Source organism: Ambystoma mexicanum, chromosome 3q (assembly GCF_040938575.1).
Source record: "Ambystoma mexicanum isolate Mex_15411 chromosome 3q, UKY_AmexF1_1, whole genome shotgun sequence".
Classification (NCBI taxonomy): domain Eukaryota; kingdom Metazoa; phylum Chordata; class Amphibia; order Caudata; family Ambystomatidae; genus Ambystoma; species Ambystoma mexicanum.
Window position 1 is genome coordinate 319,995,965 of NC_090926.1, and position 26,577 is coordinate 320,022,541.

General features: G+C 47.8%; 1 protein-coding gene across 2 annotated transcripts in view; it reads right to left on the reverse strand.

The window, feature by feature from the left end:
* Positions 1-26,577, reverse strand: part of NR4A1 (nuclear receptor subfamily 4 group A member 1) — a 70,715-nt gene that overhangs the window by 12,662 nt on the left and 31,476 nt on the right. The window contains exons 1-2 of one of the 2 annotated variants that reach the window (XM_069653892.1): positions 7,141-7,328; positions 486-1,291 (exon numbers count right to left, since the gene is read on the reverse strand). In XM_069653892.1, the coding sequence (XP_069509993.1) occupies positions 486-1,289 (804 nt within the window). In that variant the 5' untranslated portion in view covers positions 1,290-1,291; positions 7,141-7,328. Of the gene's footprint in view, positions 1-485; positions 1,292-7,140; positions 7,329-26,577 lie in introns of those variants that run through there. The other variant, XM_069653893.1, reaches the window with a different exon arrangement.

A 26,577-nucleotide genomic window follows, 5' to 3' on the forward strand; every position in this document is an offset into this window, starting at 1 on the left:
GTGCAACTAATACACTGAGAATTGTTTGCTGGCTCCAAAAATCTTGACAACACACAGCTACAGAGACATATCCATTTGGGACCTTTTATCAGTGCCTTTGTGCAATAAGCCACCGAGTGGCAATGCTACAGGCAGGAACATCAAGCGGTTTCACCCATTACAGACTGAATTACCATACAACTTTGCAGATCTTCCCTGCAACCAAGGGAAAACAATTAAGCCCAGAGACCAAGCGTGATACTTTTGCAGGACTGGCTGTGCTATGTAGTCTCCTGCCTAACAATGGACAAAAAAAGCAGCTCACAAAAAAGAAAGGCGAGTGAGGGTCCAGGTGAGACCTTACAGCACGGGAGATCTGCTGCACACAACCCACTGACATTTATACCAGCGTTTACGATTATACATGTTTAAGGAAAATGGAGAACGGACACAAGCTTTAACACTTGCCCGAGGTGGAGGACAGGAACACAAAATCTAAATCTAACCTTAAAAAAGCCTTTGCACCCTTCACAAGTCCGGACACCATAGTGCTGACAGGATGCGTTGTCTCCGCAAACCGCACAGCGGCCCTCATTGCTGCCTGGGCTGCGAGGTTTCACTGGTGACAAGGAGCTGTCCATCAAAACTGAGCCATCCAGGGGCGAAGGCACATGTCCCCCAGGGTGACCCACATATCCTGCTGGCGAGAGCTGGGATAAGGCAAACCGATCACTATCCTGTGACTCCAGTCGCTGTGATGCAAGGGGCATCTTCATATGGGCTGGAGCAATGCTGGGGTTAGGCCCTGTAGTGCTGAAAGAAAAGGCTGTCTGACACATGGCACCTTTATGCTGCTCCGTCCAAGGCCGCATGTTGTCAAAACCCTGCGTGGGCGAGTATGGACCAAAGGAGTTCTCCCAGGTGGGTACTGAAGGCGCCTGGAATCCTGGCGTGGATGGTGATGGGATGGAGCAGGGGCTGCCATAATAGTCTGAGCCACTTGAGGACAAGGTTTCATCAAGGTGACTGGCAAAGGAACCAGGGTAGCACCCATACACCTGGAAGTCTTCCAGCTTGAGGGCAGAGGGAGGGTTTGCGCTGGGGACAGGGTACAGGAAGGTGTCAAACTCTCCAGTGTAGCTGTCCATGAAGGTGCTGAAGCTGGGCAAGGAGGTGGTGGCAGAGATGTCCGTGTTGACCAGGTCCATTGCAATTCTGCTGTACTCTGTACTTAGAAAGTCTGAGTTGTAGGTCTCGTAGGGCAGCGTAGTCTGAGGCAAAACTCCATATTGAGCCTGAACACAGGGCATCTCTACAACAGAAAGGAAGCGGTGCATGTTAATATCACATGTACAGAAGCAAACATGCAGATCAGATCAAAACAACTATGAAGAAAGCATGAGGGAAAGCCAACTCACAAAGTGCTGGTATACAGCCAACAAGCAATAGGGAGCTTGAGGAGCAGTCACTAGCAGGAGATCCTCTTGGGCATGGCCCGTACCCCTCCTCCAGTGGGAGTAATGTCTTGAAATCGGCCCGCAAACATCTCGAAGTGGCTCTATTCCTCAATCCTTCCAGATTCTTGACCACCACCCACCCCCGAATTACATTGCAAATATGCAGATATCTTCCTATAGATCAGTGTTCTTCAAACTTTTTTGGCCTGGGCCCCCCCTGAGCAAAGTGTGGGCAAGCCGGACCCCCCCCCCGCAAAGTGCCAGATGGACAGTATGTAGAAATCGCTATGAACTTTTGCGTGCCATCACCGCACCCTACTCCCAGTACAGACCCTGGGCTCTCCCCACCCTACTACCACCACTATCCCAGTGCTGCCGCCCATCCTGCTACCACCACAGTCCCATAACACAAGCATACACATCCATACACATCCATACACAAAATCGCCATAAACATACCTTGTGTGGTTGATAAAATGCCCCGCTCCAGGTTGCTCTGCCCGTATGTGTGAGGATGCACAGGAGCACCCCCTCGCACATACATACATACATACATGCAGTGCCACAGCCAGCATTTCCAATGAGCTATGCAATGCTGGCAAAGCAAAACGCGCCCAGTCTTGCATGGCTCAGTGATCATGTGCGGCTGGGGAAATGAACTGTCAAAGGCAAACAGAGTTTCCCTTTAACAGTTCAGCCAGCCCAGGAGCACTCCCTCAGCTGGAAAAAAGCAGCTGAGGGAGTGCTCAGTGTTTCACTGGGTTGGCTCCTCCATAATGGAGGAGGTGGCCAGTGGGTGGACGCCCCTTCACCCATTATGGATGAGCCGGCAGGCCTGGACTGGCCTATAGGGCAATAGGGCGATGATCGTACCAAAAATGCAAAATGCTAGTGTAGGCCAGTAAAAATGGGCCACTTTTTTGACCATTGTTGCTGAATAAATATTCTTTAAATATCACCATTTGTTTACATTTGAACAAAAAACAACTCCTTGGGTACTATTCAAACAGTCTGACTAAACATTGAATATCCATTTGCAACTGCTGGCCATTTTTTCATTGGTGCCTAAAACCGTTGTATGGCCCAGTCTGACCATGTGAGCTGCCCCTTCCCATTTCCTCCAATCTACATTTCATGCTGGGCTCTGGCGCCCCCCCTCCCCCCTGGGAGGCGGGCGCGCCCCACAGTTTGAAGACCTCTGCTGTAGATACTCTGCTTTGCTCATAGTACGTCTTTCCATTTAACTTTAATGTTTAATGCTCAAAATACACAATTTTAAGACAACCACAGGCAGGAATTGTCCGGGTTACTGTATGCATTTCGAAGTATTTTTGGAAAATGTAATAAAAACGTAAGTCTCAAAATGGTACTCTGCACAACTTGGAGCAGCTTCAGAGGTCCAGCAAACAAGAACTAATGACAGAGTGGTTATATGGATCAGAAAACATGTTATGAAGGCATCCAGATGGACAGAAATTCGAAGTTGGTCAGAGTAAATAGTAGGTGAGAAGTCGCATTCAGGAGCCTATTACAAGCAAAGCATTATATCTTCCTGTACCTCACCAAAGCAAGGTCACAAGAAAAATGCAGAGCCTTCCCCGATCCAATAATGGATCTTCGATTTCGGCGGCTTTGCACCATACAAATCTATAGTAATAATGGCTGGTTAGACACGTGTTCTTGATCACTCCTTACAATGCAGGACAGGGTTCGACATTGAGGGGAGCTGGGAACAACCTAGCTCCTATTTATAGCCTAGAAGAATCCCAACAGCCACCAGGAGCTACTTTTGGCTCCTCGGGCCAACTGATGCAGAACAAACAACTATGTGAATTTAACTCTGCGCACTTAAGCCAATCTATAAATAAATAGGATACATCAGTAGGACATTTAAAGCATATGGGGTCACAGATAAACGATACATTGTTTGTGTATATATTATTTTATGTGGAAGTTATGGAACGGTAAGTACTAGCTCCTTGTTGCCCTGTGGTACTTCCTGGAGACCAGTTACTGCCGAATACTAGCTCGCGCTTACCCAATTCTAATTTCGAGGCCTGCAGGAAATAAACTATTGCAAGCAGGGCCAAGAAGAGCAGTAGAGACATCCTTAGCTCATTGCAGTGTGGGCGATCATGCCCGCAGTGCTCAGTTTCAGTCGGCCTGGATAGAAACTGCCACTGCAGGGAGGCATGCGACACTGCAGGGCGACCAGCATGCCCAGACTATGCTGAATGACAGGGGGCGGGGGGGGGGGGCACAGTCCACACTGAAGCATGCTGTACTGGTGGAAAGTTTTCTAGAAGCAAGACCTAGGTTGCACATGGGTGTGGAACAGGAGGTGAAGTGGGTGGATGTAGTACCATGCTGCTGAGTTTATATTCTGTGTGTAAATTAACCACACTCCTCAGGGTGGCCAAGTAAACTGTACTGGGCCTGCATATCTGAATGTGCAGGGATGGGGTGAGGGCACGGGCGCGGCTGAGTGCACCCACTGGACTAGTTTCCACACCCTGCAGTCCTTCACTTCACTCTACAGGCTTGGCTCTCAATGTCGCACCTGTTGTTCAACGGCAGCCAGAAAATGCTGTGGGTCCTTGCACTGGATGATTAAAAAGGGAGCCGAGCCACGATCAAATTGCAGCCTGCGTTAAACCCCCAGCTTAAATATACATTAAAATAAAAGTTAGAAACGTCATTTTTTACAAACGAACCACGTACCTCAGATAATGACACAAATCGTAATATAATATAGGTGCGCAGTGTAAGGTCAGACGATGAGCGAGCGGAAATAGCTGACAAAAACACTGAGAAACAAACCCTAGACTGATGGAAACTGGGCATAAGTATGAAGTCCAGGTGAACAGAAAATGGAAACACGTAGCATATGCTACAAACAAGAAGGCTGTATTCTAGCAGCTGGTACAATGGCTGAAGACCCACTACATGATTCCCTCAGCAAGAAATGCAATCACAAATCCCACGAAGCACCCTAAACGGACCCTGTCCATATCTCTCCCCCCACACAGCTAGGAAATGTGCAAAAGATCATCGCAGGCGATACCTGCCAGAGAAGTGATTTCAGGCAGAGGTGAAAAGAGTAAATCCAGGAGTGGCGTCTGCAGCTGGAACCTTCCCTCATGCACACACTGGTCAAGACCTGTAGCAATAACGTATTATTCCACTAGTGGTGCCTCAATTTGGTCAACCACCATAATCTAATTGCATCTCGTGATCCTTACTGCCATTTGCTCCAGCAGCACCCAACTGAAATAACGGTCAAGTAAAACGTTATACACTGGGCAAATTCAGATAATCGAAACTGTTCTTCTCAAATCACTGGTTATTTGTCCAGCACAGAGATCCTCCCCAATCAACAAAAACAAAGTGAGTGCACTGCATTGAACCATATTACAACTAACCCAGCAGAATTATGGGGCAAAGAACACAATCTTATATGTTGATAAAAAGTATATAAACTACAGTGGATTACAGTCCAGATGTGGGCACAGAATGTATTGGCAGACGACATCTATAAAATCACTTCAGGAAACCAAAAATCTGCACTAATGAATATATTAATACATGGGGCGGGCAAGAGGCCACTGCTCATTGGTCCAACAGCATCTGAAGCCCACACAACACCCATTTTTCCCTTCCACTTTTCTGCCACCTTGCTACATTCATAATCCCTGGCTCTTATTTTTTCCTGCTGCAGCCAATGACCCTCTGTTAAATGGCGACTGGGGGTACGAATTACTAAAAGCCCCTTGGCAGAAGAATGTTACTGCCTCGTATCAGCACGGGACGGTGTTTAAAGCCTCCCCCCCCCCAAATCAAGTCTCCCAGGTTCTCACAGCTTGAGATGGCATACTCCAGGGCCAAGCATATCGTGCCTATCGAGACAATTATCAGCACCAAGAGAGGAGAACGTGTCGCTCGAGAATAGTCAGGAAGCATAAGACATGGGCAGCTGGGCATGAAACAAGCAAGAAGGGGGAGTGGCAGGCCTCACCAAGAGGGGCACTAGGTCATAGAATGGGGACGATTGAGGGGCAACCACCGCCCCACCACCTAGCCTTCGAGAGTAGTGGGAAGCAAGCCACACCAACGGAGATGGTGTGTTCTAGGGCAAACCAGCCACAAAGTGAGGAGAGGAAATGGGCAGAGCAAGAGGACGAGGATAGAGGTGCAACTGGTCAAAACAAGTGGCAGGGATCCTCAGGGGTCATGGAGTTTGGGAACTGCAGGGGTTGGGGAGGTGAGTTGATGGGGGCCGGGGGGTGCACAGTGAGCTTAAAGGTCAGCTAGCCACTGTAAATTGAGATTTACTGCACACATCCAAAGAGCAACAACAAAAAAATGGAACCCCAAATTAGAACCATAGCACATGCTAGCGAGGCGACAACACTGTATGTAGACTCAACTCAGAAGGAAGGCCCACACCACACATTCATCAGACTAAGAACCAAGATCCATATAGCACAAGCACCCACTTAAGAGCCAGTGCTAAGCCACACGCATGCCATTTAGAACTAGGATAAATAAAATGCAGGTTGTCAAACTGCATATTGGTCTCCGGGTCTACTTGCGAGCAACAATGCGTGCTCCACAGTTGCCCTCAAGCAGTGACTGCTAACAGATACACCTCCAAGGTAACCTCATGCCACAAGGGGCTCCTGTGTTGGGGTGAAAGAACTATCAGTAACTGCATCGAGGAGGAATACCAGAGCATGCAGTAATTTATGGAGGAAGGTGTTGTGCCACTGCATGCGGTTGATAACTTCAAATTGATAGTGCATGACTTCAGTTACTTTGTGGTCAGGTAGTCCTTGGGAAGGAGGGTAAACGGGTATACCAACTGGTAGTTCACGACAGGGCGAGTGCCGTCAGGTCCTGTTGTGGTGTCTTGATAACTGTGCATTCTGTTGTGACCTCCGAGGGATGGAAAGGGTCAAACGCGCACGATGGCAGACATTCCGTGGAATAACCGTTTCATGCTTTTACAGTCTGTTTTAGTGGGGTGGGTGACAATTTGTAGGCAAGCACTCTATGGAAATAAATCTTGCAATAAGTCAGGCAGTCTTTGGCGGCAGATCGTGCATGCTGCAAGGTAGTACTGGGGAAGTGGGGTTGATCAGGCGTTCTGACATAAGGTAGGCTGGGCCTCTGTTGGGGCGAGGTGAACAGTAACAATCCACGGTGGTGGAGCGGGGTTCTCGATGCATCCCATCAAGTGCTATTCGTTAACAGTTGCACGCCCGTTTGCAGTCAGTCAGTCACTTCACGGGGCGAACACATCGCGTGGACAATGCATACAAACAAGTGGACTGTACATACAGAACGGTACGCGCGGTGGTGGTTGCACATGGTAAGCTCGCACGCTGTCGAACAGGCCAGGGGAATGGAGTCAGGGGCATGCATTAAATCAGCGCCTGCTGTCAGACGTTCTGTGGTAGTAACGCATACAGCGGGTTACTTTTCACAATCAGGGGGACCCCCCCCCCCTGCATCGGCATGCACTGTTTCAAGAGATGCAGCGCACTGGTGGATATTACATGCTAGGGAATGCCGGAAGGTGTTCCGTGGATGAGGGGCACACTTAAGCGCTATGCAAGTGCTAGACCAATCGCATGGAATAAAAATGCACTTTGCACATAGATGGTTATAAATCTACAATTGCGGATAACGAAGCAGTACTTACCAAGCTGGCTCTGCCAATGCTGGAGTCCCCGGGTACGTTTCTCGGTTTCCCCTTTTGAACCCAGTTCTCGGGCTCTTCCCCGTTCCTGCGCGTTATCGTGTGGCTATACACTACTCCTCGCTCCAGCACTGTACTAACTCATGGGCTCTAGAGCTCTGGCGGCGGCCCGGCCCCCTTCGCCTTCTTTTAAGGCGCGGGTGACGCGAGGGAGAGAGTGACGCACAGACTCCACCGCCCAAACAAGGCGCGGTGGGCGTGTCTTCCGGCGGCGGCGCAGACGGAATGCGCGGCGTATGACGCACACGGGGACCCGGTGACGCAGGGAAGTGGGGAGGGTGTTTCTATTATTAGATCGGCGGGGAAAGGGGCCAAGAATAGAACTAAGGGAGGCGGCAGAGCATGAAAATAGAACCGGAGGAAGGAGAAGGGGGCCAAGGAACCAAGCTGTTGGGAGGGGGCACTGAAATATAATGAATCGGGGAAGACAGAGAAGTGCAAATTGAAACTTACCCCCTCCGTTGTTTCCAAAGAATGAAGTCCTTGGAGGAGCTGAGAATAGAACCAAGGCGGGGATTATTCATATGGACCGAAGGATAAAATCACTTGGCGAGGGGGAGGGGGCTGGATGAGAATAAAACAAAAAAGGGAGGTAATAATAGAAGGAACCTAGTGCACGTGGTGATAACAGCATGTATGCGCGTGAAGGCTATTTTGTGGGTTACTACAGGACAGACGCACTAAAAATAAGCGGACAAAAGCAATATGGTTGCATTAGAAGGGGGCGGGAAGGACCCAACCAGCGATAACGAGCAAGTGATCATAATACAAACTGTAACAACAGCACCCCACCCAATTTATGGCGTCTCCCATTGCGCCCCGTGTCCTCCGCATCCCCCGCCTGTAATACGCCTCCCCATGTGACACGTCCAATCGACACAACCACGACCTGCACATATGGGTCTTAGTACAGAGTTACCACCACCTCTCTCATAGACCTAACCTCTGCAAGTCCAATACATGGGCAGTGATTACCATTATCAAGGAAGAAAGCAAAGGTGGCTATAGCCACCACAGAGGATCGCTGCTTAACCAAGCCCATGAACCCTCAAGACCCGCCGAGCCTTTATGAAATCCATAAAAGTGCAGTTATTAAATTGTCCCTTGCATCGCGGCAGACCCCAACCTACCCAAAGCGCCTCAGATACCAACAAATAGTCCTGCCTTTCCTGGAGACCACGTTTAGATACAAGAAAGTCGGTTTTCTCACAATTACTCATCCCCACATCTTTTTATACTGTATCAGAACACTAAATGCTCAGTACTACTTGGATAACAGATGTCCACTTGCACTAACCTCCTCACCCCCTTTCCTCACTAATCTACTTTGACCATCTATTACCAAGTGCTGGAAATGGACAAAATGTACTCGAGGGGGGCCTAGAGACCCCACCCACCGCCTTTGTAGGGGGTGTGGCCTGAGGAGCAGAGCTAGGCATCTAGTAATGTTGGTGTTCTGAATGTCAGATGCTCGATGCTTGCTGCTTTGCATAAAAAACAAAGTGCATTTTGAGAACATAAGAATGACAGCAAATTATCAAACATGTATGGGATATTAGTCGGTCATAGTGAATATAACTTTTCACACAGCAGCCTTATACATATACAACGCCACTTGTACATCAATACATCAAAACATTTTACACAATCTTTAAAAATCTCACCTCCCTAAAACCACATTTGCACATCTGTTAATTACCGTTAATCAGCAGTGCGTAACATTTTTCTTTTCCAAAATGTAATTACAACCAACGATAACAACGCACAGTATTCCCACTAAAATCGCCCACTATCTTCCCATGCGAGTGTTCTGTATGGTTACATGAATTTAACAATTTGCTCTTCTAGATTTTTTTTACATTCCACCAATACATGCCTTATCCGCTCTAGGTCCCTGTGCATTTGACAAAACCTGCAAACATTCCTGATCAAGCTTCACCTGTGTTCCTAAAAGTTCTTTAGTGGGAAATAAATTAAAACGTAATCTACAAATAAAATTAGTGTTGTGGAACTTGAGCAAATAACTAGGTAGTTTTAAAAGCTTTTGGCCCACTCCAAAATGTGCAAATATCTTGTATCTTAAGCATGGATCCTGTGCACAGATCCAGCCCCCAACATGCACTTCTTTAGTGCCTCAGGATTACACAAAAAGTTATTCACTTTTGCATGCTTTAGCCATTTATATCAACCATTATTTTTCTCCACGACACAAGAATGTCATCTTTTTTATATGCCAGCGCCTCAACAGGAAATCAAGTATCACCTGCAAAAGAGACATTCACGATAAAGTGCTAAGCTAAAGCTTTCCATTGGATTATGCCATATAAAAAGTAACCCCAACTCAAGGCATAGGAATTGAATAGGTGTGGTTTTAGGCAGTTGCACACTTTTAGCTCATCTTGTGCCTTCTAGCGCATTCCATACTGAAACTGGACTGCATAAGGTGGTTTCCACCCTGTATAATATACAAGGCACTACCTTAATTTTGTAGAATTGGATTGCCAGGAGCAATATGGCAGTGAAAATCTACCATATCGCCATAAGAGTAGTACACCCTGGGCTGCCTTCTAAATTCATGAGAATTGACATCGTTACTCATGTTAAATCCTAGATAACGGTAGGTATTAACTCTCATAACAGAGGAATCAGCCAACGCCATATACAGTGACTATTCCTTTTTAGTATATTTGAATTCAAAACCATTATATTCGATTGAGAAAGGTTTGCCTTAAGATTAAGTGTGGCATATTGTTGTAGAGCATCACAATCTTTGTAGAATCATTGATATTTGATCCAAAAGGACCAAGTCGTCTGAATATAGCAGCCTTTGTACCGCTTATGTGGTGGGTACGCCTGCACCTGAATTAAAGTCTCCTTAAACTCGGGGAGAAATAGAAGGCAGGGGCAAGCATACACCCCTCCTTTAAAGTTCTTAGTGGGGATGCGTTTGGATAATTTCCCCCGCACATGAATCCCCACTTGACGTAATGGATCGCTATAAAGTTGAAGAATAATGACCAATAAACCCAGTGGACATCCCCAGGAGTGCAATTTGTCCTGTAACAGCCGTCGGTCTATACGGTCAAATGCTCCTTGAAAGTCTATGATGGCAAACATGCGTTTCCTATAGTCGGTGCTCTTTTCTTAAAATAATTTCAAATGAATCCATTCAACACTGTACTGTTTCCATTTACAAATACAGCTCGATTCACCTTGAGTCTGCAGGATTTACTAATCCATTATTTCAGTTAATTCAAAACCAGTGTTGCAAATAGTTTGCCGATCACCCTTGATGAAAATCAGAACTATTTCCGACTTCCATGTGTAGGAATTTGTGTCTCTAACTTGCATAAACAATGTGTAAAGGACCATAGCCCACCGATTTGGAGAACCGTTTCAATATATAAAATTGGGGAGGCCGTCTGGGACAGGTGTTCGTGAACTACTACATTTCGCCATCAAATCTGGAATATCTTCTATATCAAATATCAAGGGCCAGGCAGCTTCTACCAAGTTAACCTTAACATGCTCGGTCGTGTTTGAATGCATTAGTAAAATATTCAACTCACACCTCCCTGGAGACACAATTAGATTGAGGCGCTCGTTGGGTTGCGCCATCTTCCTTAAATTCCAAGTCTTTGAGGAACGTTTGGATGCTAGGGTCGCTAACATACTTTCTGCGTCCTCGAAAATGAATACTTTTGAAATGCAGTCCTTTATGACAGCAATTTGCAATGCAGATTCTGGTTAAATTATGTGGGAAGATTCACAAGAATGTTAAAGCTTTCAGTGAAACAGCGTAGTGTTTGGATTGTACTGCTGATAGAAATCAGTTAATACCTGCAGATAAAAATAATGGGGGAGGAGCATGGCCAAGATGGCATTGAGGAGAGATGTGCACCCTCAACCCTCCCCGACCAGTGGCTGAAACATGCAGATGGCGGCGGCTAAATAGCCAGTAAAATGTATTGAAACCTCGCACACAACAAAATGGAGTAGAGATCGCCTGATCGCTGCAGTTAACAAGATGGAATGCGATGAGCGATAGAAACCAAGGCGCAGAGAGGACGGCAACAAAGATGGCGGCTGCCTCAGAGTGTGCCGCAAACGGCCCATCTGTGTCCCAGCATTCGGGTGACCAGGCACCAAGGATAAGGGGCAGAGTTGACAACATAAGCAATATTGCCACAAGCGCTGGTTGTGAAGGGTTGGCGCACAGCACAGAGAACTGGCACCCAGCGCACAGGGTACCACTGTAGGAGAGATCTCGGCTGTGTCAATGCAGCGCCTGGAGACAGGGCTGGGACTTGGCCTGCCACGGGAGAGTGGAGACGACCCCGGGATCCTGTTGGCATCCTTATGCTTGGACAAGGTGAGGGAGGCGACTGTGGATCCACTCCCTGCGCCCACCAGCACGTACATTGGCCTGGCCTACGCCATATAATACATGGGGGGAGACCCAGGCCCCGGCAGCAGCCACCAAGAATGAGGGACTACCAAACACCCTGAGGGGCGCTCATATCGGAAAGGGTGGACCCATATTCCTCACAGGAGGACTGGCGAGAGGCCCGAGGCTGGCAAGATCCAGAACTCTGACATTCAATCGTACCTGGCACAGTCAACAAGGAAGCCTTCACAAGCAGGCGCTATGGTAGAGGATATGGTACAGGCCCCCCAGCCACCTTCAGGTACGCCAGTGCTCACGCCACCGCTCACTGGACACGCTGAGACGGGACATTAAATCATTCGAAAATAGCAGAACTCTGCAAAGAAATGGCCAAGTCTAATGAAATCAGAAAAGGGGTCGGGGGCTGGGGAACAGAGTGGACCACAATGAACTATCGCTGTCAGATATGGAGGCTAAGGTAATCAAGGTGTGGGGGCAATTGCCTCCCTTAGAGAGGACACAAAGGCATGGCGAGTGAAATTTGATGATCTAGAGAACCGAGCAAGGAGAGAGAACCTACACAAGAGACATTGAAGGCTGTGTCGGACAACAAATTAATTAATTATTCAAAACTGGATGGCAAATAACAGTCTCTGCCTCAATGGAGAAAAAACTAGATCCACACAATAGGTTCCCCGGCCAGACTCAAACGCCACCCAGATTACACTTCCATCACCATCTCCCACAAAGTCAAAACACTGGGAGTACACCTCGACTCAAACCTCACCATGAATTCCCACATCAGTGCGCTCGCCTCCTCAACATCCTACACCGCCAAACTCATTACCCTAAGCAGGCCCCTCCTCTCTACAACTGCCTAACCCTTGCTAGAGCCCTTATCCTAACTAAAATAGATTACTGCAACATCTTACTACTAGGTACCACAAAAAACAACCTTACCAAACTCCAACTCCTACAAAACAAAGCCCTTAGAGCAGCACTGGGCATTAAAAGAAGAGACCACATCACACAACACAGAAGAGATGTACACTGGCTCCCAGTACACGCAAGAATCCTCCACAAAACACTTACCACTACCCACAAATGCATATTTGATGCCGCTCCAGGCTATCAAATAGCTGCATCACTCGCAAAACCTCACCCAGTTTACTCCGATCCAGTGCCAACACCCAGCTCCTCATCCCACGCTTCACATCCTCAAGAGCAGGCAACACCAGCTTCCCCTTTGCAGCTCCCCGCATTTGGAATTCCCCCCCCCCACACCTGTCCAACAAAGTCTCCTTACCCAAGTTCAAAAGCTACTCAAAACTTGGCTATTTAACAATTCCAATAATTTGTCACCAGTTTCTCAGTGGATTGTGTCACCCTCTCATCAACCTAGACTACTCACTGCAAAGAACAAGGATACCCATACTGTACATACCACTCTGCCTACTAAATGCTTGTAATTTTGAAAGTAGACTGTGGCTACTGTATGTATGTAATACTGGAAACATTCTGTATGTAACCTTTATACGATAACGAAGATATATGCAACTTGCGCTGTGACACCCAAGGGTTTGGTCGTGTAACCAAATGTAATAAATAAAATAAGCAGCTATTGACTGATTGTCCCCAGGTCACAATCTCAGTTGATATAGCTTACAGAATTGGTCTTAAGCGAGACATCAGAACTCTACTGCTATGCTTAATGGTCACACAAAATGAGACGTCCCTGGAAATTATACATGGGCTAGTGGTCAAAAGAGGGCCACCTTGTATTATTTGCAAATAAAGATCTCTTGATCAAAGTGTCAGGTACAATTCCTCTTTACTGCACATTTCTTTCCATTTCCGTGGGCCCCCAAACTTTTTGTTTTTATTTTTGATTATGACCCCAACAGTGCAGTGAAGCCACAAGCTTCACTAAACTGGTTTTTGCTAATCTTTTATGGGGAAACTGACATGTCCTTAGACTGTCGGTACTGGGAAACTTTGTTTCACTTAGTCCTGTTAATACTTTTAGTAACTTGTTATCACTTGAGAGAACTTATCTTACAATGAAGTACAATGGGGTAAACTTGTTTTGTCCTAGACTAACATTCAGATGATTTTTGGTTACTCTAGGTGTGCTAAATGGATAGGCTGGTGGCAGCACTTTTTACCATTTTCAGGTGCATTTAGTTTTACTCTTACCGCATTTGGCTATCTGTGGCTAGTGGTCAAACATGGCCATGCCACAAGATTGTTTGCTTGTCCTTTGGCCATCTTGTCTTTTAGCCTTCTTAATGGCCTGGCAGGCAAGGAAAATTCTTATATGGACTTCAGTGCCCGGGAAAGCAGTGGCTTTTGGCAGGCTATGGAGGGCTATGCCCGTTTGCTGCCAGGAAGGGGGCTGGGACTGTCTGGTCCCAATCCACATATTGGTTCCGATTGGACCACTGCTGGGTGGGTGGGGCAAACCTGTCATTGGTTAGCATAGGCTGCTTGCTTTCACCTGGCTTTTTGGATAAGAAGAGGACCCCTGCACCCTTTCTAGAGAGATCGTGGAAGAAACTGAAGGAACCAAGATTCCTGTCCAGCTACAAGACTTGAAAGGAGACCATGGACCCGTCGGAAGAAGGCTTGGTGACCAACCTCTGCTGCTGCCCTCGTAGAGCCCTGTCCTGTAGAAGATGTCCAGCAGTCACAGAAAGGACTGTACCTCACAAACTTTACAATCTTTAGCCTTACCAGTAATAAGCTGATGAAGCGTTTTAAACAAAACCGGATTGTAATGAATGGTAAAGGGCCCACAGTTCCTCAGCCACTACCACCTCACTATTACTAGTGCTGGCCTGCAGCTAGTGAAAATCATGGTGTAGCAGTGTAGAAAGGGCGTTGTGGATGTACAATTTCAGGCAACTTCTTTGATTGCTTTATGCGTTTAAGTGTGGTCACAGTATGGCATGCTCGTCAGAGCCACATACACACAATGTTCCAGTATGCTACTGCATGGACATTGGACACAGACAAAAACAGGAATATGGGTTACATATGTGAGCGCCACATAGATGCCATTAACCAATAGGGCAGCGGCTTGTCGAGCGCACACAACATTTCTGCACACCAATACATTGATTTGCCATGGACTGTCTGCATGGTGATACAAAATGAACTCTACTTTCCCCAATCAAGGTGCCAAATGACATTGAGTTGCCATCTGCACACTAGGTAGTGGCTTGCTCATTTAGAAAATGAGAAGACCTTGGATGCGAAGCCGATGCAATTAGTCCATGTCCCAAACAAGAAAGAACAGTTAACCTTCCCAGGGATGTGCCATATGCTACTAAATAGTAATATACAGAATAAAATAAAACCCCACCTTTTGGTGTGTCAAATAAAGAGACCTGAGAATAAAGAAAATAGATTAAACATTTTTCTGTGTGGCATTTCAATTCTCTGAAGAATGCATAGGTTTGGTCAGCTAACTGATACTTGTGCTGGCCTGGTGAATAAAAATGCCCCATGTTCAATTCTTAACACTGGACTGTTAAGCACATACTGTGTAAAAATAATGGCTTGTTAAATGAGCATTCACTTATAAATTGCCCCACTTGAAAGGATAACACAGGAGGGGGGGCTGATATCAAGTAAACAGGGTTTGCCCTGACAGTCAAGTATTAAACACAAAGGACGGGCAAACACATCAGTGCATTGCAACAGGTTCCACACTCATTCAGCAGTTGTAGAGAAGACCTCAAAGTCCACACACTTAGAGACAAGGATAGCATGATTTTCTCACTAATGCTGCCTATTGTGGTGCTAATTCTACGTCTTGCCGGTGTGCGGCTTATCTAAAAGTATATCAAATAAGCAAAGAAGAAAGATAAAACCTCTTCTGTGTGCTTCAAAAGTCACTGTTCCATAAATTCTTGTAGACCTCCCCTTTTCAACCACTTTTTTTTTTAAGCATGAATGAAAAAGAGAACTATGGCATAGTTCCGCTGTCTATTTCAGGTACAAACAAATGTATTTCCCTAGACTCTCTAAATTCTAAAATAGTGTTTACTGTAACAATAGCTTAGATATTTTACAATGAAGACACTGGCTCTGGTCTGTCTCCAGGCCCGTAAGACTTGTTTTGGTCCATAAGGGGATCAGAGCGAGAACTGTTTGTTTGGGTAAAAAAAGACTAATACCCCTGTTACAGTCTCTGCCGTCTACTGGTTTCAGTGGTGTGCGTTTGTTAAAACCACTTCGCAGAACAGTCTTCAATAAAAAGCAGTGATGTACTCAAGGGCATCTGGAGAAAAATGGACAAGTGCTGAATTTATCATCACACCGCCCTCAATTGTCATGCGTGGAAAACGTTTAAGCCGGAGCCCTGGGTGACAACCATTTGCTCTACCACTTTGTTAGTTGGACTGCTAGGTTCAACGCGAATGAAGCGCTGAGCCGTATGTTGTTCTCTGGCCCATTCCGTCTAATAATTAGGCCTCCTGACTAAATCGCTGGTCGCCGTCAAAACGTTCAGCCGACGGCATTTTAAGGCTGTCAACACAAAGAATGAGGGGCACAGGGTGTGTGACTCCAGAACATCTCACACGCTGCGTTTGGAATATGCATTCCTTAGTTTGCATATTTCGAACGCATCGCAGTCATCCAAAAGTCGGCAAGGAGCAGCCAGCCAAACACCTCAGGAGCACTCACCAGCACAGCAGGCTGCAATCTTTTGTAGGGCCAGATAAGAGTCAGCTTTCTGGGTTGGCCCCTTACTGCTCCCGGGCCATCGCCCGCGCCAGGAAACAGGGCTGTCCAGACTGCAGGGTGTGGGGTAAAGTCCAATAGTGTTGCGCTGCGTACTGTCTTTGTTATGGAGTCAGACTGACAAGTACGCAGTCAAGTGGGGCGCGAGATAGCGTACAAGAGGCAAGGGGGGGGGTCAGCACACGTGCCAGTAGATGTCGTGGATCGCAGTCTCTTGGGTGCTGGGTGGCCAGCAAAAGAGCGTGCCGTGTCTGATCTTTTGTTCCCTTCCCTCAGGGGCCCTTGATGGTCCTTCTAGCTGTGGAGTGCACACAATTATCCAGCAGGTCATCATCCAGAGAGTGAGAGTTCCAATACAGAGGCTTGCTGGGTGACCAAACCTGTAGTACTCCAGGTAGGATGCAGCGAAGGCAAGATGGGGGACACGGATGAAGATGCAGCCCTTCCTGTAACCCCTCCCATGGCAAGGGCAGCATATAAATCCAGCTCATCTGCCATACCCATATATGAATTTGAAATGCTTGTGGCACCCCCTCCCTCTGGGTTGAAAGGATGGGAACACTACCCGAGATTGACGATGACGTGAAAAAAAGTCAGCCATGCTTTTCTACGCCAGCTCACAAGTCCATTAGATATTAAAAACCTTGAACCTGTCATATAGCCAAATGGACCATGGCAGAATACTTCAATCCCAAGGCTAATGCAGAATTAGAGTATTAGCAACTAAGACATGCAGCGCACGTAGCGATAGCTACCTTCCATGCGAGACTACGCCCCCTACCTCCACATGCACCCCACGGATGTGCCCGGGCTACATCTTGAACAACCCTGCAAACAAAAACTCACCATTACAGTGCATTCTAGAACTGGGCTGCTTGTACAAACTCATGGAAATAAAGGGAGGTGAGAAGATGGAATTAGCATTCCAATCTGTAGCAATGCACGGCACGAAGTTCCCGCCCTCACAAAACGGCAACCGTAGTACACAGGGGAACACAGCCAAGATGCCCTTCGTGAGTGCAGCAGTATACCCACCCACCAAGTCATGTGACTACAGTGGCCATCTACAACACCATAGCACTAAATGTGCCAAGTGTATCATATTGAAATTCTCTGCAGGCACAATACCCTCTTTGAGATCCAACCGTGCTGACAACTGTGACTAGGATGAAATTCTGTATGGAGGATCTCCACACTGGTCGCAAACCAGGTAAAACCGCCCTGCAGAGTACAGATTGCCAGAACACACTCACCAGCCCTTCACGATACAAGCACATCAGTAAATGTCTGGAGCAAGGCCCAATTTGCCATGTTCACGCCATCCATGCCCAACTCTGAAACAAAGTAAAGTTCGCCTATATGCATATGGAGGCAATACTCCCCCATTCTTATACAAGGCATCCCACGGACTATGTTCAAACATAACTTCCAGATGGGCAAATTATACATGCCACACCCATGGACACATCAATTCTCCTTAGCTGCAATTCTGCCGAAGAACGAGCTCAATTGCTTGACGCTCTGCGTGCATGCAGAGAAAAACTGAGAAGCTACTCACCGAATTCCAAGATTTGATGCCATTGGCTGCCAGCACTGGCACAAAGTCTGCCTACATACGGACAACACTATCCGCAACCCGTTGGATAGTGTGGTCAGTAGGTAGGCAGACTTTGTGCCAGTGCAGGTATATTATATTTTATTTGTACCACGCTCATACACAAGTGTTGAAGAACGCAACAAGGCAAGGAAGAAGAAAACAACGATCTTACTAGGCCCAATGACATGGAGAACGCGCAACTGCATGGGAGAGGGAAGGAGGAAAAGTGCATGGAATGGAGCAAATCAAAAAACAGATGAATAATACAAATAAATAAGGCAACAAAAAAAAAACAGTGGTGATGCAGCCAGCAAGTTTCAAGTGCTGGGTTGAGACAGCAGACCGGGTATGTCTGATTAGTGCAGGGGAGGAGGGGGGGGGGCGGTGCAGGGTCTGTAGGGTTACAGATGCAGACCCCAGTGCAGGGATTGCCTGGCGGCAGTGCAGATGGGTGGCAGGGTAAGCAGGTACCTGGGCCCGGAAGACAGAGTAGGCCAGGTGCATGGTGCTGAGAGAGAGAGAGAGGAAAAGTCAGCAAGCGAGAGGAGGGGCGAAGTAAGACGCAAAGAGGAAGGTCTTGAGGTGCCTCTGGAACCGGAGACAGTTAGTGGCCAATGGCATCAAATACATGGCAACCCCGCACATGGCCACAACAGTTGCGCCGGCCAGCATCTTACAGGGCAGTGCTCCCAGAACAACAATCCCCACCGTTCCATGATGGAAACCAGTGCAAATGGACACTCAAGAAGGAAGTGTGCTTCAAGGAGGAAAAAGCACAACACAGCGGAAAGCAAGAGGAGAAGGATAAGAGAAAATGCTTTGAATTGGAGACACTGTGCTCATATAGAATTCGAGACCATACAGCAAGTTGGTATATCATTCAAACCATCCCCAATACTGGTGACAAGCTGATAGCAAAAAGGAGGTAACAGATTGAGACAATTTAACATTTTTCTTCCTGCATAGCACTGCAAGCATCTCCCAGGATGCACAAGTCACATCGGACGGAGCTGGAGAACAATTGGAGATGGCAGTGACAGAATTGCCATCAGATGACCAATGATGACGTCACAAAGTCAACCCAGAATAGAGTACCACCCCAACGACGCCCCTCCTCCCCCAACTGAAACCTTGCCTGCAATGGGATACCGACATGAAGTCCCGGGCGACCGCTACAGAGACGTGAAGACTTTATACAGAGGGATGGGGAGGAAGAATAGCTCAGGGGCAACGCGTTTGTCTTGAAAGCAAGACAAGCAAACACCAAGTTCGAATCCTGATCCCACTCTTAAAAACCAATCCTGGTATTAAGCATGTTTATTTATAACAATGATTACAGTTATAAAAAAGGTAGTGGTAAATAACTGTGGGGATGACCTCGTCAGAGGTATTCTTCCTTTCCTCTCCTTCCCCCAGAAGCTCACCGTCTCCAGAACCCTGGTTCTCTCTGGGCTGGACTATTGTAACAGCCCCCATCTAAATCTGCCTGCCTGACTTCAAGATGGCCGCTGTGGAGGGAGGACGCGTGTGAGCCGAGCTCTGTCTCCCCTCCCGCGCCACAGCAGCGGCTAAAGAAACTCGGCTCGCACGAATGACCTAAACCGGGCTTCGAGCCCTTGCAGCACTCGCCGAGACCTCACCGAGGCAGGAAACAAACGCCCTCCCCCCCTCCCCCCAGGCGCATCACCCCGAGGGCGGACGCATCAAGTCGCGGGAGGGCCTCCCGCCGACCACTACAGCCGGCGTCCTCATCGAGGGGCAGCAATCAGACCAACGGAGAGCCCGCCCCATCTGACTCACTCGCCGGCGGAGGGACGTCCACGGACCAGCACGATGGCCCCTTGCCGCCCCTCTGACACCATCTTCAGGGGACGGGCAACACAACGGACCAGGAATCTGCCGCAACAAGGTGGGGGGGGGGGGGGGTGGTGTTGGGCTTTGGACCTCTCCCTACCGGAGTAATAAGCAAAAAGCCTGCTCTGCAACCGGGAGCCCAGATGTCACAGACAAGAGGGAAGCAAAAACAGGCAACCCCCTCGTCCCACACACAGAAGCAGGATCAGAACCTGGTCCACCTCTGGGGGGGGGGGGGGGAGACAAAGGGAACCCAGACAAGGCCGGAGCGCACGAAGGAACGAGAGGCACCCCGGGAGTAGACGCTCCCCACGCCGAGACGGCCACGAAGGAAGACCTAAAATCGTGGTTCGGGGCGTTCCAGCTGCAATTTATGGACTCCATGAACTCGCACCTAGATGCCATGAAGAACTAATTTAAATCAGCGCTCCAGGAACTAAGAACAGAAGTCGATGGACTGGGTGAAAGAACGGATACCCTAGAGAAAGTAGTACAGAACATCGAGGAAGAAACGCAACAAATGGCAGAATTGCAGGAACAACTGGCCCGCCAGACGCATAATCTGGAGATTCAATGCAAAGACTTAGAAAATAGATTGCGTAGGTCCAACATCAGTATCAAAAACATGCCAGAGTCGGTTGAGGATAAAGATCTTAAATCGGCCCTGCAACAAGTTTTCCTAGACATCCTTGACATGCAGGAGGAAGAAGAAATACCGATCGATCGAATACACAGGGTGGGCCCAAGGAGAACGATGACCCAAGGTAACCGCCCGAGAGATGTCCTGGTGGCCCTCACGAGATATGCACAGAAGGAGCAGATTCTACGAAGGCCAGGGCAATGGACCATATCCGAATGAATGGAGAGGAGGTACATTTCTATCAGGATATTGCATTATCAACGCTTCAGAAAAGGGACATGGCCCAAATCACAAAAGAACTCCCCACGCGTCAAATTAGGTACAAGTGGACGTTTCCATTTGGACTACTATTCACCTGGGATGGCGCGCAAAAAAGGATAACCACAAAAGAGGAAGGTTTGACCATATTAAACCTACAGGAGCAGGACGACGTTTCCCCACATGCAAGCGGCACGGTCCCATTCGAGAGGAAGAGCAGGGGGGAATGGAAAACGATAAACAAAAGGGTGCAGCGCCCCAGTAAAAGGAAATGAAGACCGACAGAGGGCAGGAATGGTGAACCAGAAAACATGACAAGGTGGTGCGCAAGGAGCCAAGAATATGACTGCAGGAAAAGCGAGTCCGATATAACAGGTGCCGGGAGGGGAGGAGAGTGAGGACCCGGGGTCTCTGAAGTCATGTTAGGAACCCCTTCAAAGTTGTCCCTGAGAGTGTTAGAGGGTATGAAGCACAAGGCGACACACCTGAGCGTTAATAGGAAATCATGCCATCCTCAGGGTTGTTGGGAGGGAAGAGGGGAAATGTGCCAGTTGGTGGGGATTGCGCAAGTTTTGGGGGGGGGGGCGTTGGGGACAGGGGAAAAACCGAGCATAACTCAAAAACAGAGAAAGGGAGAAAGGATCATAGGACAGGCCAGATAGCCCACAAACACCAATGGGGATAAAGATCTCGACACACAATGTCAGAGGCCTCAAGTACCCCGTTAAGCGTAAAAAAGTGGAATATTCCATCAGGCAGGGCACATATGATATTGTAATGCTTCAGGAAATACACAGAGAGCGGGATAAACAGAAGGTGCGTCTCAAGGGCTTCAATCAAATATTTCAGGCAAATGCACAGGATAAAAAAGCTGGGGTACTGATAGCGCACAAAGACTCTTTACATGCACAGGTTAACTCGTCTTGGAGAGACAAACAGGGAAGATGCATAATAATAACTTTAACAATTGAAGGCAGACCCCTCACTTTGGCCACAGTATACGCTCCCAACACTGGTCAGGAGGGCTTCCTGAGTGATCCCCTGAATAGAATAGAACAGCAAGCGATTGGGGACATCATACTGGGTGGGGACTTCAACATGGCGTGGGACCCATCCCTAGACAGATCCGGACCCAGACATCGAGATCAAGGCACCCCATCCAAAAACTTAAAGCAGAAATTCACGAACCTAGGGCTGACAGACGCATGGAGGAATGGCAACCTCAAACAGAAAACCTCCTATTATTAACATGTACATAATACAGCTTTGAGAATAGACTACCTATGGGTATCAGCGGGGCTTCTAGGCAGGGTAAAACAGATTGAGATGGAACCCATCACACTCTGACCACGGCCCGCTGTGGGCAGATATTATCTGGCCAAGACATGGCCACCGTTTATGGAACAGGCGCCTCCCAGAGGACATCATTAGAGACCCGGTGGTGAGCCAGACGCTAAGAGAACACATCCTAGAATTCTGGGCCATTAACAATCTCCCTGGAACAAATATGGATACACTATGGGACGCCCACAAGGCGGTCATTAGGGGACATCTCATAGCACTTAAAATACAGAAAGAGAAGACGCACCGTCAGTGGGAAAAAGAATTAGAAGAGCAAATTGGGGCGATACATGCAGAACTAATTCAGACGCCCACCAGAAAACTCATGCGCACGATGAGACATGTTCAGGGGCAATTGGAAACACTCAGAACGAAAAAAGCAGAAAGGGCATTACTCTACACGAAACACTGGTATTATGTAAAGGCAAACAAAGCAGACAGACTCCTGGCAAGACTGAGGGGGAAACAGCAAGCCCAGACAATACGAGCAATTCAGGTCAACTTAGAACTCAGACGGAAGAAATAGGAAGGATACTAGGCAGATATTACCAAAAATTGTACTCCGACCATCCGAAGGAGGACCTGCAGGAAGCCTTCTTGGCCGGGGTTCACCTCCCCGGATTGACGGAAGACGATAGACAGGCCTTAGATAGGGACATCACCATAGAAGAAGTACATGCAGCAATACAGTCCCTCCCGAATAACAAGGCCCCGGGCCCGGACGGGTACACTGCCATATACTACAAGACATATAGGGATAACCTCGCCCCGATACTCACATCACTGTACAATAAATTTGGGGAGAAGGGGAATCTGACACGGTCTATGAACGAGGCAGAAGTGCTGGTCTTTCATAAAAAGGGAAAAGAAGAGCAACTCCCTACCTCTTACCGCCCTATAGCTTTAATCAACCTGGATGCTAAACTGTACACGAAGATCTTAGCGACCAGACTGGCCCTAGTACTTCCGAGGTTAATCAACCAAGACCAGTCAGGATTTGTTCCAAACCGCCAGACACACGATAACATCAGAAGAGTCCTACACCTAGTTGAAAAGATTAGGCATCAAACAAACCCCTGCAGCACTGGTAGCCTTAGACGCCGAAAAGGCGTTTGATCGAGTAGAATGGTCTTACCTTTTTCGGGTTCTGCAAAAGATGGGAATGGGCAAGGGTTTTATATATAAGGTTAGGGCCAACTACAACTCCCCGTCCATAAGGATAGCGGTGAATGGAGGGTTATCGGACATAGTGCACCTAGGAAGAGGGACGAAGCAAGGGTGCCCGCTTTTCCTTCTTCTATACGCCATATACTTGGAACCTCTCTTGGCAAAAATAAGGGATTTGCCGGAGGTGTAGGGAATAGAGATGGCGGGGCTGACCCATAAAGCGGTGGCCTATGCTGGCGATATGCTGGTGGCCCTAGGAGACCCAGAGAAGTCCTTCCCACACTTAATGGAAACCATAGAACGATTTGGAGAGATTTCAGGGCTGAAAACAAATAGGCAAAAATCAGAGGTGTTGATTCTGGCGGGGAATAGAGAGAGAAAAAAAAAAAAAACCGCCACAGCAGCCACTCAACTGAGACTCAACTGAAAATTGCCACCTCTGGCGTCAGATATCTAGGAATCACCCTCACAGACCACATAGATAAATTGTACTCCCACAATTACCCGCAAATCCTAGAAAAAGTCAAAAAGGACCTGCTAAAATGGAACCCGTTAGCGATTCCCTGGTGGGGGAGAATCACGGCAGTCAAAATGACAATCCTCCCCAAACTAATGTACATGTTTCAGGCCCTCCCGATAAAGCCCCCACAGGCCTTTTTCAAAGCACTTAGGACTGCGGTTTCCAAATATGTCTGGCAGAACAAGACCCCAAGAATCTCTAATGCGGTATTGACAGCTCATAGGAAGGAGGGGGGTGGGGGGGTGGGGATGTGCCATGCCACACTTCAAAAAATACTACGAGGCGGCCCAGCTGTGGGTCATGAGGGATTGGATATCGGAACAGGGGGAGAAAATCTGGGAAAGGCAGGATAGGGCAGTAGCGACAACATCCGCCAGGCACATGCTATGGATAAATAAACTATTCTGACATGCAAACACCCACATTAGCGAACTAATGAAGACGGCATTGGGGGTATGGGACGCTGCCACGACAAACGAAACCCTGACCAAGGACCCCGCCCCGTTAATGCAATATTTGGAAACCCCGAATTCCCCCCTGGAATGGACAAGGGAGCGTTTCGCAAGTGGGAGGGGGTGCAAGATGGTGGGAGATATGCAACAGAATCAACAGATCAGATCCTTCGAGGATTGCAAAACTCTTGAATCTGACACCAAATGATAGATATGAATATGATCAGATGCATCATTGGCTGAGCACTCCATGTATAAAAGAAGTACGGACTAGGGACTTGACCCCCTTTGAGAACTACATTGTGACGCACTCTGGATCTCGTAAATTTGTTTACAACACTTACAAATGTATTAATGCACTGAAGGAACCTACCACATGGCTATATATGAAGAAATGTGAGAAGACCCTGGGCTACGCACTCCCCAAAGAGAGGTGGGAATACTTGTGGGGCTTGATGCCAAAACTGACAAGAGCCATTCAAACGAGAGAAATGTGGGTGAAGATGATGGTGCAATGGCACTATACAAGGGAGAAACTGAATAAGATGTATCCTACCTCCCCGAATAACTGTTGGAAAAAGTGTGGCGGGCTGGGAGATTGGAAACATATCTGGTGGGACTGCCCGAGGATAAGACCATTCTGGGGAGAGTTTAAAAAAAAAAAAATATATGATGGGAATGTTCCAGGGAACGGAACACCTGGGAGAAGAAATATGGCTAGGGGGCTTTTGGGATCCAAAAGACAAAACGCTAACTACCCCGCAGAAAAGAAACTTTATGGGCCTTCTAATAGGAGCATGGTTGGAAATTGCTAGAAACTGGAAACACGAATCCCCACCATTGGTTGTTGATTGGACACGAAGGGTCTGGTCACATCAGAACTAATAACTTATAACATCCAAGGGGACCATGGGAAATTCCGAGAGGACTGGGGAGGTGTACTGGAATTCCTTCAAAAAGAATATAAAGAACAATGGTGCCTACACAATATAAGACTATTGGACTTATTCACGTGAACGAGGAAAAGATCTTCTGATTTAAAACATTTACACACCGAGTTATGCAGGTGGGGGAGGGAGGGATTTCTTTGAATGAAGTTTGATCCTTGCATGGTGTAAAATTGTGCCAATAGAAACTTAATAAAAACATGTTTAAAAAAAAAAAAAAAAAAAAATCTGCCTGCCTCTACTCTCCGCCCTCTGCAACTTATCCAGAACAGGATTGCGAGACTGGTCCTTGGCCTCAAGCCCAGGGATCGTATCTCTCCAGCACTGAAATCTCTGCACTGGCTCCCAGTGGCTGCGAGGATTAAGTTCAAAACCCTCTGCATTGTACACAAGGCCTTCTGGGGCCTGGGGCCGAAATACCTTCAACTCTCTCTTCATAAATATCTTCCTTCTCAAGCTCTTCGCTCATCCGCCTCCAACTCCCTCAGGGTCAGTTGCTTCTCCAAGCAACGAGCTGGTGGTAGATTTCTCTCTTCGGCAGGGGCCTCCCTCTGGAACAGCCTTCCTGCCTCCCTGAAACTTTAGGAAAACCATCTCTGGTTCTGGAAGCACCTCAAAACCTTCCCCTTTGCTTCTGCTTTCACTCCTCCTCTCCCCTATTGAATTTCCTGACAGATATTGCACTGGTTACCTGGCCACCCTTCTGATCTCGGGCCCAGGCCCGCGAGTTGCCCACCTGCAGTGCCTCCCTGGCAACCCCTGCACCTGGGGACTGTTTTCCCTACCAGCACCTATGTTCTGCACTTACCATACACTTGCTGGCCACTGTTATTTATCTGATTTATTATACCATCCCTTGTACTGCACTTTCCCCTCTCCCTTCCCCCTCACACTTTTGCCCCCCCCCCCTCCCATGCACTTGCACGATCTGAATGACATCTGGCCTAGTAGGATCGTTGTCCGTCTTTCCTTTGTTCCCCCTCCCTTGCCTCGTTGCGCCTTCAAACACTTGTGTATAGGCGCGTTATGAATGCCATATCATGAGTGCGACATGTACAGAAGCTTGCTGGGTTGTATCTACACCACCACATATTAGGCGCCTCTGTACGATACCACTTTGCACACCGTCACCTTGCTTCTTCTGAGACCTTTATGTCTCGAGCTACAATATGGGGTTTTAGATTAGGAACATATATTGGCGTTCGTGATCACACAACCACCGAGCGGTCATCATCGCCCCTGAGTGTCTACTCCAACACCCACCCTCGATTTCAGGTTTGCCCACCCTGGCCCTGCTGTTGGGCACCTAGCTATGCCCAGGCTTGAACCGATGGGGGCTCTTGGTGACGCTGAAAAGCAGACATGTGGCAGTATTTTTTTTTTTATCCGAAAACAAACGCGAGGCTTGATTGGGTGCTGTGCGGAATGATGTATTTTTCCTATTGTTAAAGGCTATTTTTAGAGGCGT